This window comes from Chroicocephalus ridibundus, chromosome 1 (assembly GCF_963924245.1).
Source record: "Chroicocephalus ridibundus chromosome 1, bChrRid1.1, whole genome shotgun sequence".
Lineage (NCBI taxonomy): Eukaryota > Metazoa > Chordata > Aves > Charadriiformes > Laridae > Chroicocephalus > Chroicocephalus ridibundus.
The window spans coordinates 62,077,198-62,095,143 of NC_086284.1; the positions used below are offsets into that span (position 1 = coordinate 62,077,198).

Below are 17,946 nucleotides of genomic sequence, written 5' to 3' on the forward strand. Positions count from 1 at the left end.
TGAACATCTTCAAAAAGGTCACCTTCTTGCTCAAAATGGAGCTGGGCAAACAAAAATGCTGGAAAACCTGTACGAATAGAATCAACAGCCCAATTGCTTTCGATAACTGTCTACGTAACAGTTCTAGACAAAAATCAGGATTTCTGCTCAGAAATCACACACCCCCAAAGGTGAAGAGAGTCCACTCCTGAAGAACACTTCCCTTGGGCACCTATACTGGCCATCACCCCAGCACTCTCTTCCACCCTTTTGTTAGGATCCCATTTGTATTGAATCACCTCCCTTTTAGACTGATGCTGTATTTTGCTTGATTTTGGTTGGGGTCTAAACAACATAAGGCCTTTCTTCTCTTTCTCTTTTCCCTGAGGAGTTTATACTAGAGACGTATCACCATTAACAGATCGTAAATAAATCCCAAATGCAGTAGTAAAGCAGTGCTGGTTGTTCAACCAGCATCAATAAATTAATGTGCCCTGCTAAAGAAGTCCTGTTACGTTGATTTTTCAAGCTTGGTCTTTGATTTCTTCCTTTTCTCAGAAATCCAATTACTCATTCTTATTTTCCCACTGCTGATGTGAGACAGTATCTTGTATCCCTTTTGTTCTTTTTAATCATATTTATTTCCTCTATTAGATATTGTAGTGAACTTTCAGCTCCAGAGTCTTTGAAGCTGTTTTCTGACATTTTCGAGGCCTATCATAGACAGATAGAGAGATGACCAAGAACCTCTTAGATCTTTCTATTACTCGGTAATTATTTTTCTTATCTATTTTCCTGGGCAGTTCCTACTTTAAACAAGAAACCTTGCAAAGAAGGATTTTAAATTGACTGCCACGGTGACAAGGCAGTCAGGTCTGCAGAAATATTCAATCTATACCCTACTGAAAGCATTTTAAAAAGGCCCTTAAAGAATGACTTTGGGAGAAGAAACAGACAAGTACTAGATTTTATGCCAGTTAGCCATATTAGCCTTCATTTTCATGAAGGAAGGCTTCCTTTCCCCTATCTCCTGTGCAGGCTGAGAAGTACAAACAGAAAATTTACTGTTGTGGAATAAATATGATCCAATCATGCAGTATGAAAGTATTTTTGTGTAGTCAAACATGTCTTGGTAGTAAAAATAAAGAAAACGCTCAGTAGCTACTGTGTGAGGATATATAAAATACTCTAGCAGAGCCAAAGCAGTGGTTTGGAAATAATGTCTCTCTCCTGTCCTTGTGGAAGTACCTTTTGTATGCTGGAGGTGCTCGAGAGTAAATTACAATAGATTTGGGAACACAACCTGTTTTCCCCATATTTGTTCACTTTGAAATTAATCTCAGATGTAACAAAATAACCTGTCAAACTGCTTATAAAGCATGGACTTATCTAGATAATTGAATTATCTATACATTACATTCCAACCATACTGTGTGTCTTTCAAGGAACTAAAGAAGATCTGTGCTAAGGAAATCCATGTAATATACTGCTTATTGGCAGAAAAAAGATATACCAGTTGGAAAAATCATCAGGGAAAAGCTGTGATAGCATAGTTGTAAAAAGATAAGTAATAATCACAAGGGAATACCAAGTGAGAAAATTGTCTATGAAGAAGATGGTGTTCCCTGTAGGGAAAAAAAGTCTGGCAAATTAAAGATTATAAGAACAAGGGGAAAAAAAGATTTATTATCAAACAACAAAAAAACCCCACTTTTCAGCCTTTGGAAGGAAGTCAGATTTTGCTGATTTCACAGATGGAATGAAAAACTCCGACTGCAGTTAGCTCACTTCAGTATTTCTGTTTGTCAGAGTTAACATTAGAAAATGACTGAGGAGGTGGAGAGACAGGAGGTCAGGCAGTGTGGGCGGCAAGACGGATGGAAAGATAAAAGAACTTGCAGCAGTCAAAGAGGCAATGAGTGTCTGATGAGGCTGCCACGTCCTTTCAAATAAAAAAAGAATAGCAAGATTTTAAGATGCCGTTTTCAAAAGACACTTGCCTCCCATATAATAATAATTCAGAAGGCAGTAGACTTAAAAAGAGTGATTTCTAAAATTTCTGAAATAGATGAAGTCTTGACCTCAATAATAAGACTTTACTCTTGCTGCTTGCCATGGAATTCTGCATAATACAAGGCAAATCACCTAAAATTAAAGTTCTCACAGGTGGCCACTAATTGGATGCTTTTCATTTTCTAATCTTGACTTGGGAGCCTGGGATCTGGTTTGCAGAAATACTGAGTATTTACAGCTGTGGCTCATTAAAGACTCTGAAGTTATTTAAGGCCAAGTACAGCCAACTTTGGCCTGCAACAGAACCACCTGAGATAGACAGACAGGGAGAAATTGAACCTCAGAGACAAAAGTAAAATTTGTCTAGGTAATTTTTGTGCTTTTGTGTGCTATTACATCTCAGCTAAAAAACTCCCCAGTGTTCAGAAGTGGCATGCTTCCTCCTTTCTAACTACAGTTTGGCCCAATGTTTGCCTCTAAATTGTCCTCTTTTAGCACCAGAACTGTTCTTTCTTTCTCTATGTTTATTTTCCCAGCCCACGGTGGCTGTTCTTATAAATTCTGCATCTGGGAAGGTCAGCCCTGACCTATGCAAAGAAGGCACAGCCTAACTCCACCCAGAGCTTCTACACCACATTCCTCAAAAACTAAAAAAGGATCAGATACGTATAAGTGTTCACAAGCTATAATGATGAAAGTTACAGACAGGAAGAAATAAATGTTTTCAGAGTAGGAATGAGCAATATGCCAAAAGTAAGGTACAAGTCCCCATGTCAAGCAACAAAGAAAAAAAATACATTGTTCACAGACTAAATGAGGCAGTACTTGTAGGGAAAAAGTGTTTTTCAATGTAACTGTAGTTCTCGTACACAACAATAGGAGCCATTTAAAGTTACAATTCCGGTTTTGAGATGGCAAAAGTGATTGATTAATTTCTGAAGGTGCCTAAGGTACCTAAAAAGTAACTTAAATTAGATTTATAATTTTTAAACGGCTAAAAATATATATACTTGATGATACCGGAAGAAAAAGGAGTTAAGGCTAGATGCTCAACCTCAAAGAATCCCAGAATGGTAGGGGCTGGAAGGGACCTTTGGAGATCATCTAGTCCAACCCCCCTACCAAAGCAGGTTCACTGAGAGCAGGCTGGACAGAAATATATCCAGGCGGGTTTTGAACATCTCCACAGAAGACGACTCCACAACCTCTCTGAGCAGCCTGTTCCAATGCTCCAGCACCCTCAAAGTAAAGAAGTTTTTCATTATGTTCAGATATAATTTCCTGTGTTCCAGCTTGGGCCGGTTGTCCCTTGTCCTGCCACCGGCCACCACTGAAAAGAGTCTGGCCCCATCCTCTTGACACCCACTCTTTAGATACTTATAAGCATTCATGAGATCCCCTCTCAGCCTTCTTTTCTCCAGGCTGAACAGACCCAGGTCCCTCAGCCTTTCCTCATAAGAGAGATGCTCCAGTCCCTTGATCATCTTCGTAGCCCTCCATTGGACTCTCCAGCAGTTCCCTGTCCTTCTTGAACTGGGGAGCCCAACTGGACACAGTACTCCAGATGTGGCCTCACCAAGGGAGAGTAGAGGGGGAGGATGACCTCCCTTGGTCTGCTGGCCACGCTCTTTTTAATGCGCCCCAGGAGACCATCGGCCTTCTTGGCCACAAGGGCACGTTGCTGGCTCATGGTCAACTTACTGTCCACCAGGACTCCCAGGTCCCTCTCTGCAGAGCTGCCTTCCAGCAGGTCAACCCCTAACCTGTACCGGTGCATGGGGTTATTCCTCCCTAGGTTCAGGACCCTACACTTGCCCTTGTTGAACTTCATTAGGTTCCTCTCTGCCCAACTGTCTAACCTGTCCAGGTCTCGCTGTGTGGCGTCACAGCCTTCTGGTGCATCAGCCACCCCTCCCAGTTTCGCACCATCAGCAAACTTGCTGAGGGTACACTCTGTCCCCTCATCCAGGTCGTTGATGAATATGTTGAACAAGACTGGACCTAGTACTGACCCCTGGGGAACACCGCTAGTTTCAGGCCTCCAACTAAACTCTGTGCCACTCATCACAACCCTCTGAGCTCCACCATTCAGCCAGTTCTCAATCCACCTCACTGTCCACTCATTTAACCCATGCTTCCTAAGCTTATCTATGAGGAAATTACGGGAGACAGTGTCAAAAGCCTTGCTGAAATCAAGGTAGACACAGTCCACTGCACTCCCCTCCTCTACCCAGTCAGGCATGCCATCATAGAAGGCTATTAGGTTGGTCAAGCACGATTTCCCTTTGGTGAATCCATGTTGATCTCTCCCAATAACCTCAAGTCTATAATTTCCTTAATTCTGTGTGTTTGACTTTTCCAACTTTAACCCATTTTAGGCAGGCTTTGATTTTAATTTTATGTACAGGATATTTGACCCTTTCAACCTATTCGTATAATTCAACTTTTCAACAACCTAAAATTTAGGTGTTTCCATAAACTTTATTTTTTCTTTTTAAATAACGCAGTATTCAGACAGCAACCCAACACATGCAGAAGAAATTAGACAAAATTTTTCCAGGCAACTTTAAAGCTATAAACTTAGCTTTCCATATTGCAAACATTATTATGTCTCACTTCATCATCTTCTGCTGATCTTTCTGATCAGGGAAAAGCTCTATTCAGTGACACAAACAATTATATGATGTCCAATTTTCCCTGTGTTGTCTATTCCATTCATTGTTTTTCCAAACAACATAGGTAAATCACAGAATCCCAGATCTCATTAATTACCAAAACCAAAATTTTCACAAAAATTTTCTTCCCCCCACATCTATTGGAAACTGTGTAAAATATTAAGCATCAGTACTTCCCAAAGGCTGGGTAAAACCAGCCTTTAAATCTGAGCAACAGGTCTCAGTGACCTCTTAATCCAGAAAGGGTGTGAGATTCCAGGGATAGTTCTGCCCTATACTTTAGGTCTGGCCCCACACTAGGTGTTCTGGGAAAAGACAGGAGAACATAGCGAAAGCTGATGAATCATCAGTGACCTAAATCAGCCACAAGTGGCAATGCTCCTCTTAAAGCCACCTCTGCTCTCCTGCTCTCTCACCATCCCCCCCACACATACACAGTCACTCACCTCCTAACTCAGACTGCAGCCCAATGCCATAATTTGTAATCTCTCTGTCACAGTTAAAACTTGTATTTTTCATAATTCCTAACATTTTTGTTTCCCTAATTTACCTTACTGTATTTTGGTGGACTACTTTTAACCTATTAAGTCCATTTCACATCCACTGATGCTAACTACACTGATACATATGCACGGAATGAACAGCCCCACAACATGCCTGCATAGGCTAACTCACCCTGGCTGCGTGTCGTCGGTCACACAATGGTACGTAAAAGTTCCAAACATCTGCACTCCCAGGATCCCATACAGGAGGAGAAAGAACAGAAGGAAAATTGAAACGCTCCAGATTTGCTCTCCAGAACGCCTGGCAAAAAGATAAAGATGACACTGAATGCACAGGCAATGTGAAGCTCCAGAACAGAAAATATGCTCACACAGAAAAGTAGTATTTCATCCTGCAGAAAATTTTTCCTTAAAGCTGATCTCTTACTCTGTGCAGAGATAGAAAAAGGAGCCATGATTTTTTCTAAACACGTAAGTTAGTGTAATTGAAGCAGCTGTAAACAAAAAACCCAAACAAATAAAATGTGTAACACCTAGCTTTTGTAAAATAGTGTCTAATGATTTCTACAGACAAGCTATGATGACAAAGTAAAGCTGATACCAAATAAAAACCAAAAAACTCTTTCACATTACCATTACATGGCTTTTGCCACTACATGCTGTTTCAAACATACTCTACGTGTGTTTGCTTGCAGGTAAGCATGTCTGTACATATACCAAAACACGTACACTCGTACCTATAATGGTTAGGGCATGTGCTCATGTCTTTTTAATTACGAATATTACCCTACTATGAGTGTCCACCTTGATTATTAAGTGCCCATATTAATGGAACAGAATTTCCTGCCACTGTCTGAAAATTGCTGGCTACAGTTACTAGCAAAATGCTTTAAGATTTATTTAAATATTCAACAGTTTTCATAATTTTCTAGGAAAGCTGATGATTCCTTAAATACGGAAAACAGCAAGAATTTTTTGGCCAGAACTAAAACTCAGGAAGAAAACACCCATTAAGCATGAAGGGTCATTCTCTGAGCTGAAGGGTCATTCTCTAAGCTGTATAGTCAGTCTTAAGTCAAAACTGAAATTTCCTCTGTTGTTCTTCAGAAAACAGCCTTACTTACTTCAAGATATTTGTTATCCTAGTTCTTGGCAGCTCAAAACGAAAATATATCCGGAATGCTCGAATCATAATGAGTGGTCGTGGAATCCGTAACATGCCCCAAGGTGACATCTGGTCAACTATTTCAGCAATTTCAAACACCTACAAACAAAAGAATCAGGAGCTTTTCTTGATGACTCTGCCCTGTTCCTGTATTCATTTACCAAACTTCTAGAACTATGAACACTATAAATGATTTTTATTATCATTTTCAATCTCCTCTTTGTTTATTTTATGGTTCATTTTAACCATGTTTTTTAAAAGAAAAGTCTTAGTAAATCCTTTAATCCATTTCTGGGTCATCCTAATGAATCTTCAAAAATATACTCTGCCTATGTTCATAACGCTTCTGTTTCAAACACCTCAAGAAAACCGTGCGAGCCTGTATTAGCTGCCTGCTTCTGTGCCAGTCCTACCCCACACGTTTCCCACAACTTAATTAAAAGTGAATAATTTACATTTCCAAATATGAAAATTAGTGTCTGTTAATATTGCACACCACTAAGGTTTTTACTATGATACAAATGTACATATACACAGATTGCCTTATGATTTGCAACATACTTATAAATTCTCCATTTAATTCCAAGTGCACGAGAAAACTGTACATGTTCTTCTAGACGCTTACAACACAAATTTCAGCCAAGCCACAGAGCAGGGAACCATTTCCTTAATACGTTGCCCGTTTAGGCACTCCATAAAGACTATTTAGCTTAATGATTGGGTGAAAATGTCTGGCGTTAATCCTTGTCTCTTACTCTCTGAGAATAACTGCTTAATTTAATATTTGCTCAAAGCACTAAGAAAATGGAGGGAAAACCTGGCAACGCATAAGCTGAGTAATTTACGGTGCTTATCTGTAATGACCAACCTTCACTCTACAAGTACACATGATGCACCAAAGTTTCCCCTGTGTATGAAACAGAAAATTACACTGTGTCTTAAATTTGTCAGAAGTGGGTAAGTTATGCCTGACACCAATCACTATAGAATTTTTACAACCCTTAGACTATTGCAGGCCCAGTCTCACAGTCTTCAGTCTATTCTTACCCAAAAAACTGGCTATGGCTAAAGACCGACTGGTTTGCAGGACACAATTTGACCTGTACATTAACAGTCTATGCTTTTTTGCAACACGTACAAGTTCCCTTTTTTTATGAAAATTTATCAAATTATTTCCAAATCTATTTATTATTATTATTTTTTCCATTGTGCCTTAACTTTGATTATGGAAAAGGCTTTTTAGGTGTGGGCCATATTACATGAAACCCCTGCACTCACCATACCAATACGCCTGCAGCATGGGCAAACATCTGCCATTGGAATCATTCTCTCTTTAGTTGCCTACGCCGGTCACCGTGGCATGCTACTAGACTCAATGGAAGGAGATGAGCACAACTGTCATATGCAATAAGAGGAAAAACTGCTCTCTGAAGATCCTTCTCTCTCGACTATGCAGAGGGTTTATGGTAACAAGCTTCAGACTAATGTATAACTTCTCAATACGAAACATCAAACAAGGTAAGTTCTAATACTAATGTAGGTATGCTGCAATGTGCAATTATGGAGCTATTGAATTGAGCACAGTTTTTTAAAAACAATTTGACCTATGTGCAGCTATACCTCCTCAACTCGTAATTACTTGGTTGTGCCATATATTTGTCACAATTAAGAAACTATTCATTGAAAATGTTAAGTGTAATACTTACCTGTAAAACCAGTGACACCCAAAGACAGAAGACCATGAATCCATCAAACACACACCAACGATCCTTTACATAGGAGCTATCACCCTACAAAAGAGAGAAAAGCTAAGAGGTTAATCGTTGTTATACTGTCAGGATTTACAAATATCATAAACAAAAGTTCTTGGAAGAAGGAAAATTCTCTGTACCACTTTTAAAACACCACTTTCGAAAGATTTCAAAAGCCTAATATGTGGGCTAGAATATGCTGGAAACATATAAACACATCTTATCACAGAATCATAGAATGGTTTGGGTTAGAAGGGACTTTAAAGATCACATAGTTCCGACCCGTCTTGTGGGTGAATAAATGGTAGCTTCATTCTTGTGTAGTACTTGTCCTCAGCTTCTGTCAAAAAGAACTCAGACCTCTTACTTACACTTTGATGCAAATCAAAAAAAAAATCAGCAATCTAGCATTCTGCTGTTCAATTACTTCAACAATGTTCGAGAGCTTCAATTTATCCTTTTACATTCATTTTTTTCATAAGTTTTCAATCATTTTTCATGCTCTAGATAAATCTTGCCATTTCCAAAACACTAGACAGTAACCACCATCTCACCACAGTGTAGGCTTTCAAGTTTCTTTGGACATTTCCTCAGCAAGTATTTACCATTTCAAAATTACAATTAATTCTTTAGACTTCGTTAATAATTTTGGACTCCACTAATCGTCTAGCAGAAGGATCCAGATCATACCTTTGCACTTCTGAATAAAAGAAATTCAGGGAAGAAAACTCAGCACAGGATCACTGATGACCCATATGCCTTCCTACCTGTTCTCTGGCTCTGCTTTAGACTTCTTCAACTAGCTCCCTAAAGTAACACCTGAGCATGGTTTTGGTTATAGTTCAATCCAGAGGTCACTTCCTAAAAGGCAGCATGGAGATGACCACATCCAAGCTCCGCTTCCTCCATACTGCACTATTTTCAACCACTGCTCCAGTTTGCATCCTTAAGGTATCCTCACGTCTCACAATGACTTGTGACACGGTCCCTCCACTGCAAGCTATAAAACCACTTTTTTGGTGGGCCACTAATGTCTCATACTTTACTGCAACCACCAGACTGAAAAAAAATAAAAATATCTACATTTATTAGGTAGATTACGGCTGAGAGCTAGGTATTTTTGTGTACCACATGGAGCACAGAGAAAGTTATACATAGATACAGCTTGTTGAAAGGCAGACTATATAAGACTAGACCTACGGAAAGTGGATATCCCAGTTTCATGTTGTATGGCAGTAAAAACATATGCAGAGTCATTGGCAGTGTATCTCAGGGCACACAAACACCCCTTTCCAAATCAGGTTTCTCCTAACAGATTGAACATACCCTCCCCTGCCTTATAAGTTAGCTGGTTCCTTTTCTCTCTTTCACGTTCTTCGAGATACAAACTACAGTGTTTAACATCCACTTGTCACAGGTATGATTGAGGAAAAAATTATCGTCAGGTCCCAAGAATCTTGAAGACATTACTGGACTTTGGCCTGTTTTGTGACTCCTGGCTTGATACACATTGTTTCTTATCTCAATGATAGTTATTTCTGTCAACCTGTACTTGTTTTTAAATGTCTCAGCATTTTCATTAATTCTAAAAGCACAGACAAGATGTTTCAGTTTAATCTAATATTTTCAATGACATACACTATCCTAAAAATGATTTATTATTCCTCACAGTAGATGACAGCAAGATATATTGTGTAAATAGAGACAAAATATGGTGTTTTTTTTTTTTTAAAGTTTTATTTCAGTTGCAAAAATTCTTCAGGGCAGAAGTGAACATAGTAACGATGTAAGAAAAATACAGCATGTGATTTTCAAATTAGAAATAAAGAATGGAGAACTTCAACACTATTTTCAGAGTATTTTCTAACACATAAGGATGTTAAAGTTCTCCTTGATCCAAGAATTAAGAGGAGGAAGACTGCAAATCAGGGAAGCAACAGAACAGGAACTTTTGTACCATTATTTTAACCTGTCCTTCCCGAAGAAAGTAGATTTAGTTCCTTAAGTAAAGTCTGAGCTAATCAGAAACTCTTCACTCAGGGCAGAAGACACTCAGCTGTTTCAGCTCTATCTGCTGTGAAGCAGGTACATGTTATTTCTCTGCGGAGATCAGCTACCAAGACCCTAAATCTCTTACAGTTTCTCCTCTCACCCCGTTCCCTCTTAGCGAGCAAAACTCCGGCGAGACTTTTATCAACATGCAACTTGAGTCCTTCAATTGTGGCTCTGAACAAAGATGCTGATTGGTCTTTCTCTCACTGAAGAACTCTTTGAAACTTACTTTTTTCTCTTAAGCACCCTTTGTCTAAAGCAAGAAGTTTTCTCTGAGCTGTGCTGTATAGATCCGAGCATGAACTCGTGCTTTATTCACCCTCCTCTGAATAACACGTCGAGTACTCACTAAAAGCCACATCTTTTTTTAGAAATTGCTTTTTCTCTCCACAATATGTGTGGCATGATTGAAGCAGCTCCGCTGTTTTCTCCTTACAAAGGAAGATGTCGTGACCCTTTCCAGTCTTCTCACCATTCAGGCTGCTCCACCACCTCACTTCTCCCGTTGTCATGTCAGGCCAGCTTCCCCCGCTACATCCTCCCCGTCAGGGAGGCTTTCAGAGGATCACCCCCAGAAACTTAGGGCACTTGAATTACATCTGTAGAAACTACTCATCTGGGGGGAGGTTTTGGCCCTTTCCGCTTTGCATGTAGGGAGGCTTTGGCTAAATCCTTTTCATGTTTGTCGTTTGGCTGGCTAGTGGACGTGGTGGAGAATCTTTAATGCATTTATACTGTGTATTGGCAGATCAGATGTTATTTGGTGTTGGAAGTATTTTTAAGGCAGGACCAGCTTAATGTGAAAGTCAGAATATACTTTTAGTATGAATCTTGATACTGACTTACAGCGGTACTTCCATGAAAAATCTAATTCTGATTAAACACAGGCTAGCACTCACATATTAATAGCAATGAACAGTGAGTTTCATTCATATTTAAAAAAAGCCTTGAGCTGAAATTCCACACTCACAGTCAATGGCAGCCTGTTCTTAGACTTGGAAAGGAATAGAGACACATGAAATTTAAATACATCTGGTTACATCTTACCTAAAATAGCTAAAGTATTGAAATGTGTTAAACCCTCACCCTTTTTTCATCATGTCTGCTGAAACTTGAGAATCATTCATGAGGTTTGTTTTAGCATTTTCTTGTGAATGCACTATCCCAGACCATTTACATTATGGTTTATAAGTCTTTGAAATGTAGTCTGAGCATTTGCAAAAGATGAAGAATTAGTGCTGCAGACTAGAAGGCTCTTGCTGAGACTAACCCAGACCTCTTAGTCCTTAAGGTTGCTGACTCCCTACTGCCTACAGCGGACAGTGAACTCTTTAATGCGCACAGCAAGTCCTGAAAGCTTCTCTAGCAACATGACTTACAGTCTACCTAGACAACAAAATCATTTGCTACTGACAGAGCAGTGGATGCCAGTTCACTTACACAGTCCACGACTGCAGGCTTGGGACAGCCTTTGGAAGGCTTTTGAGCAGTACACCATGCCCTCACCTAATGCCTCTCCCAGGCAAACTAAGGGGTGCTGCTCGAACTCAGTGGACTAGCTAACAGTTATTAAACATATAGGATTTTAAGACAGATAAAACATCTGAAGTCCAAAGCAATAAGCTTTTCAGCTGTAAGATGGATCAATCTTTCCTTTGTTAAATGATTATTAATTGTTTTGTAATACCCCTCTAATCACCCCAAACAGTTTCTCCTAATATGCTTCCGTTATTCCCCCTCAGTATTTATTTACGACAGGTCTGCATCACTGCTAGGCTAGCACACAACCATGGAAAAGACTGTTTTGGTAAACCACACATGTGGCATGGATTCAAAAGTCTGCCTCTCTCTTACAGATGCTAATGTGAATTAATCTGAAATTTGACATCCCAAAAGAACAGAGAATCTTGACGTAACAGTCTGTAATGAAACTATTCACTGCCCTGAAAGAACTACTTAATTTTCTATGGCAATGTTGCCATAACTAAGGAATAACACCTCAAGTTCAGCGTAAGATCTTAGTGTTTCTTTACCTATTCAAAAATAGGACCAACAAAGAAATCTCCTCCCTTCTCCCTATGTTCTCCTTATTTCACCAGTTTTTGCCTAATTTTAGCACCATTACATTTACTGAGTACAATGTATTAGCTCATTTCTTCATTTTTTATTTTCACGTGCAATACTAATACCTCAATAACAGCACTGAGATGCCAGAAGATGCACTTTCTCAAACGTAAACAGCACATTAAAGATAAAACACCAATTGACAGTATTTGATGCCCTAAACAGTTGTTACAGAAGTTAACGGAAAAAAATCTATTCAATAAGACCTAACTCATTGGAAATGTGACCCAATACAAAATACAGACAGAACCATAGACAGAAGTAATGACACCTGAGGTAGTCACTCCATGAGAGCCATTACAGTTTAATTTACACCAGAAGGGAAGACTAGCCAGACTGTAATTTGTTAATAAAAGTTTATACCATTACTAACCTTGCTGAAAACAAAATACTCCATGAAATCAACATCCGAATTGCATAAAGCGATCTGCTAGAAGATTGATTATGTCTACTAATTTTGTTAAGCAATTTCAGTATCTCATTGGTAAAGCAGACAGCTTAGCTAGATGATAGCACAGTCATCTCCTAGGTCATTTCTGCCCTGCTTATCTCTTAACATCTCAGGAACACCTCGGGATGAACAGCAAATCCCTGCAAGTGAAAAGCCTCCTCTGCCTCCCCACTTGCCTTCAGGAATTTCTTTTTCTCTCATCCCTGCTACAACCTGTTCTCTGAATCCTTCCACCTCCCCCCACACACACAGTATGTATCTCCTACCTGGTCACACATACATCCCTTATGTTTCTGGCTCAACTTCACACTTTCTTTATTTTCTTAAATACCTGTAGTTTACAGGTCTGCTTAGCAGCAGAATGATGTGGACAATCCAGCTCAGCCCCAAACCTGTCAAATACTTTGAACATTTTCTTCACACAGAAAAAAGAATTAAGAGATACAGCCTAATCAAGAAGAAAAGCTGCATCTGACTTTTGTTCTCAATTCTCAAACGTGCTCAGGTGTCCAACATTACCCTCCTTCTTCCTCCTTCAGAGTTCGCAACTCCTCAGCTGCCCTGGGGACTGACTGAAGCAGCGACCTCACACAGACAGAGGACTCTCAGCCACACTGCCCATTTAAAGTCTGTTTCCTGCTCTGTGTGACATTAAAAAATTCAACCTGAAGCATTTTATTATGCAACGACCAGCAAATTATATACTACCCATCTTTTAATGCAAAGTACTTCTGTAACTGTAAAATGATGATCCATGCAGGAAACAAAGGAAATTGTGGCTTGCTTAGCTGAGACCACGTTAATAAAAAAAAAAATTGGCATATTCTAAAATACCTGGTCACCTCCAAGCTAGCCGTCTGCAACGGTGATAGCATCACTTCAAAATGAACCCAGATATTTTTCTTTTAAAAGTCTGTATTTGGGAAAAAAAGAAATAATAAGGGGGGACACACACACACGACACGACAGCTTCTCACTTCTGTATGTCTTCTTTTTCTCATGAAGTGTCTTTGTTCACAGTGAAGGAACTTATTTAAAATATATTCACATAACAGCAAATGATTTGTAACAGCCAATGGAATTAGAATTGCTGTGTGAAGCTTAACTCTAAATGGTTATAGTGGGTGTAATATCACTTTACCATCACTGAGTTAAACAAGTCCAATTTGTAACTACTCATGTATTGTACTGAACTGCTCCATCATCAGATGCTTCCAAGTAACACATTACACAGTGCATAATTTATCTTTGTCATAATATGTAATGTAATATTTATAGTACTCTTGTAGTCTGCACCAGAAAAACGTTGGAAAAATCACTTGATGTTACAGCACACAAAACAAAGTTACTCTATTTATAATTGAAAAAAAGGAAACACAGCTCTTGCTGGTCCTTTGGATTAGAGGGCGATTCCTTGCGTGTTACAGACACACAACACAGTTCCAATCTATCACTACAGAAAAGGTATAATTGCTACAGAACCACTACTTCATAGTTTGCAATAATTAAAAAAATTAGATTTTTAAGTGAATTTGTTGGGATTTTCAGATTATTTTAGGAATGGCAAATGAAGATGTAAGGCTGTTTCATTCATTAAAGAACAAACGTATTTTTAAGGCACACTAGATTTTTGTTAATGTATGTAATTGACTTCACCAAACTTAGTATTTCATTTTTCGCGTTGTAATGGGAGGTTTTTAAACTATAGCATTCACCATCTCATTGGCTGTTTCCAACAGAAATAAAAAAAACAAACCACCAAAAAGCCTGTAAATAATCAAAATAGAATTCTTATTGGGCTGTTCAGAGAAAGAATAAAAAACCTCCATCTCATTTGATTCGGTGACTTCTCTCATGAACAAAAAGTAAGTTTTACAGAAGTTGTGAGAGGAAGAAACAATCCCATCTGTGAAGTAAGAATCAAGACTTTCAAACAAACAAAGACCATTTTACTTGCTAAAAATCCTGTAACAGTGTTTGCTCTAAAACAGGGGAGATTTGGGAGTTAAAAACGATGTTTCAAACCAAAACTGTTAAAGGAAATTTAAAAACAGAACAGAAACAAACATGAAAACATTACACAACACTCCCTTCCTCAAGCAGAAAAAGCATCAAGGGAAATAACCATTTCCACAAGACGATGGAAAGGACTGCCTCAACACACCTCCCATCTCAGCAAAATCACTGCAGAGCATTTCAGTTCAGCTGAGTGACAAGTAATTGAGGTTGTCCATTATTCAGAGGTGCCAGGCACAGCCTTCATACGTAGTCAACAGAAGACCATTGCTAATACCTAACAGTATTAGCATTAATAGGTATTATAGGTAACAGTATTAGTATCAATAGGTATTGCTAATACCTAACAGTAGATATGGCTACGGAACACATGGGGAAGGAGCTTCGCTGCTGTATTACATTGCTGCTTTTTCGGTACACCACTTTACTGCTGCAGTTGGGTGCCAACATGCCCTGTAGAGAGATTTTAAGGACTACTACGCTGAAAGCCTGAATTTAATTTCCCTGTCCATCTGCTCATTAGCCAACCGTGTTCAGTGCCGTCAGTATTGCCTTACTAGCTGAGGCGGCTCCTTTGGATGTATTAAAGGTTCAGCAAATCTAAAAATGGCTGATCAGGAGGAGAATTAATAGGTTCCTCCTACCTGGAACAGTACTCAATGTTTCCAGGAAGTGCCCAGGAAAAAATTCCTCACTGTGAGATCAATCAAACATTGGAACACATAGTCCAGAGAAGTCCATCTCCCTTGCTGGAAATATTCAAGACTCAGCTTGATAGGACCCTGGATAACCAAATTAAGGCCCTACTTTGAGTAAGAGGTTGGTCCAGACCATCTCCATAGGTCCCTTCCAACCCAGACTTTTCTCTGGTTGTGTGCATCTAAGATAATCTCCTCAAGATGCCGGTTCCTTGGGGCAGACTCCAGTTCTACATCTAGTTCCACACACGTGGACATCTGCTGATGCCTGGAAATACACTGCAGCCTTGAGAGATGATGTGTGTTAAACACTGCTATGCTTCATCCAGCAGGATTCTGCCCATCCCAGCTCCAACATTTACGGTGGATGCAACGGACGGATTTGGATCCAAATGTTTCAAGGTGAAAGTTTTCACCCCGAAGCATCAAATATTGCCTGGAGATTGAGCAGGGTGATTTGATAGGCAAACAGTCTCATCTAACATGACAAAACTTGGATTTATGATTGTCATTCGCAGCTATCCTTCAGCAGAAGAAAAAGCCACAATGATGAAAGTTGGAATAGATAAGAAGGAGGCACTTTTCAGAAAGAGGATTTTATTATTTGGTAATTAGCATTATTAAAAGCTGGAGAATCCATTTTACACTACAGAGACCAGGAAAAGCTTATTGAAATAACAATCTTAGCATAGCTGTAAGAATGCAATATTTATATTAGTGGTGGAGAACACAATACTTTGAAATGAAATTTTACATTCAGCTTACTTCCTTAAAATGCCACACAAATTTCATCATTTTCATGAAAATACAGCTGCACAGAAACATTCTTATTCTCTTCCACAGGGATTTGGATGTCATTAAGAGTTTTTCATCTTGATGTCTTGTTTTATTCTCCCAAATTAAGAGAGAAGAGAACATGGTCATAAAATAAAATAAAATAAAGTAAAATAAAATAAAATAAAATAAAATAAAATAAAATAAAATAAAATAAAATAAAATAAAATAAAATAAAATAAAATAAAAATATTGTTTAATTATAGCAGACCTCCCTGAAAATGCAAGTTTCAACACAGAAAGGCACATTAGGGATGAAGTTCTCTCTCTTCCTACCTGAATTCATAACATGTTAGCCAGTATGTTGATTTCACTGCTGTCCCAGTATGTGTCATTTTACCCTGACATGAAGTGATATACATTAAAAATATCCCTTGATAACAGCTGCTTTCATGAAGAAAAACATCATTGAAAGTGCTATTAGAAAGGAAATAAAATTACCATTACTGAAAAGTAAAGTTTTATTCATCCAATTGGTCTGTATATTTAAAGAGCAATTTCTAAATACATTATGAAAGTCAGTACGTGGTATATTTTTTCTTAGCAACTTTAAGGTTAAATTTTGATCACCATGGAAAGTCACTATTATATGGACACATACTTCAATCCATGCCCCAAAATACTTTCTCACTCAAAACTTCTATGACCCATTGACTGCTTAGAAAAATTACCATTTTTATTTTAGAAGTGTATGAACCATGTAAGTTCGCCAAGTAATTTAAATGCCTTTGATTTTCTAATACTCTAATGCAAAAATAGTGCAAAAAGCCCCACTGTGTAATATGAGTCATTACTTTCCTGTAATAAACACTCTAACAAAACCAGGCACAAGTAACCATAGAAACAGGTGCGTATATTCCAGTGCCACGGTCTCTAACCTTCCCTGGTCCACAGGCAGTAACACCCAACCAGCAGCGTGCTGCAGGCAACTTCATGTTTGTTTTCCTCATGATAATCAGTTGTAATTTTTTTAATTTCCTGTGACTGGAAACAGCATCGGAGCATTTCACTAGCAACATGATCCCAGTAGGCTGGGAACAGATGTCCTCGTGATGGACATACGCACTTTGCAAAACAGCAACAGAAAAACACAGGAAAATGGTGAGACAGAAGAATCAACTTTCGTAGGCTGAATGCCTTATTCAAATAATGGATATAAACACTGTTTGCTATGAAATAATATTTAAAGCTATCAATCACAGCTGCCAACACCAAAGAACTCCAGTATTTTTTAAGTTAAATTTTAAGACAATTTGAAATAATATACTTTTTCCCAACACAGAATAGCACGGGGTCTGCACTACACACCTAGGTTTCCAACAGCATTATATATAGTACAGAACTGTAATCTTTTAATATAAATATGTAAAAAAAATTTTCATAGGGACAAATAATTTTCACCTTATAATCTCAAGAACTAGAATTGAAGGGGAAACTCCTATCTTAAATCAACAGGGTCTTTTTTCATGTTTGCTCTGTGAGCTTTTCACTACCACAGGGAAGTAGTTTTCTCTTTCTATTTTTTCCCCTCACATAATTACACTCCATTTAATCAAAGCATCTTGTCATTTTCTTATCCTTGCCACTGATTCTGCTGGTTATGCCCTTGCCCTCCAGGTCAAGGTTCTTGCTCCTGTTTGTGATTTGTAAATCCTGAGACTGAGCTTTCACCACCAGGCATCAGG

The 17,946-nt window shown here is 38.7% G+C and overlaps 1 protein-coding gene across 2 annotated transcripts in view; it reads right to left on the reverse strand.

Annotated features, from left to right (window-relative positions):
- The window catches only part of NALCN (sodium leak channel, non-selective), a 239,167-nt gene that overhangs the window by 199,935 nt on the left and 21,286 nt on the right, over nt 1–17,946 (reverse strand). For both annotated transcript variants that reach the window (XM_063337103.1, XM_063337098.1), the window contains exons 4-6: nt 8,042–8,125; nt 6,295–6,434; nt 5,343–5,471 (exon numbers count right to left, since the gene is read on the reverse strand). In XM_063337103.1, the coding sequence (XP_063193173.1) occupies nt 5,343–5,471; nt 6,295–6,434; nt 8,042–8,125 (353 nt within the window). The remainder of the gene's footprint in view (nt 1–5,342; nt 5,472–6,294; nt 6,435–8,041; nt 8,126–17,946) is intronic.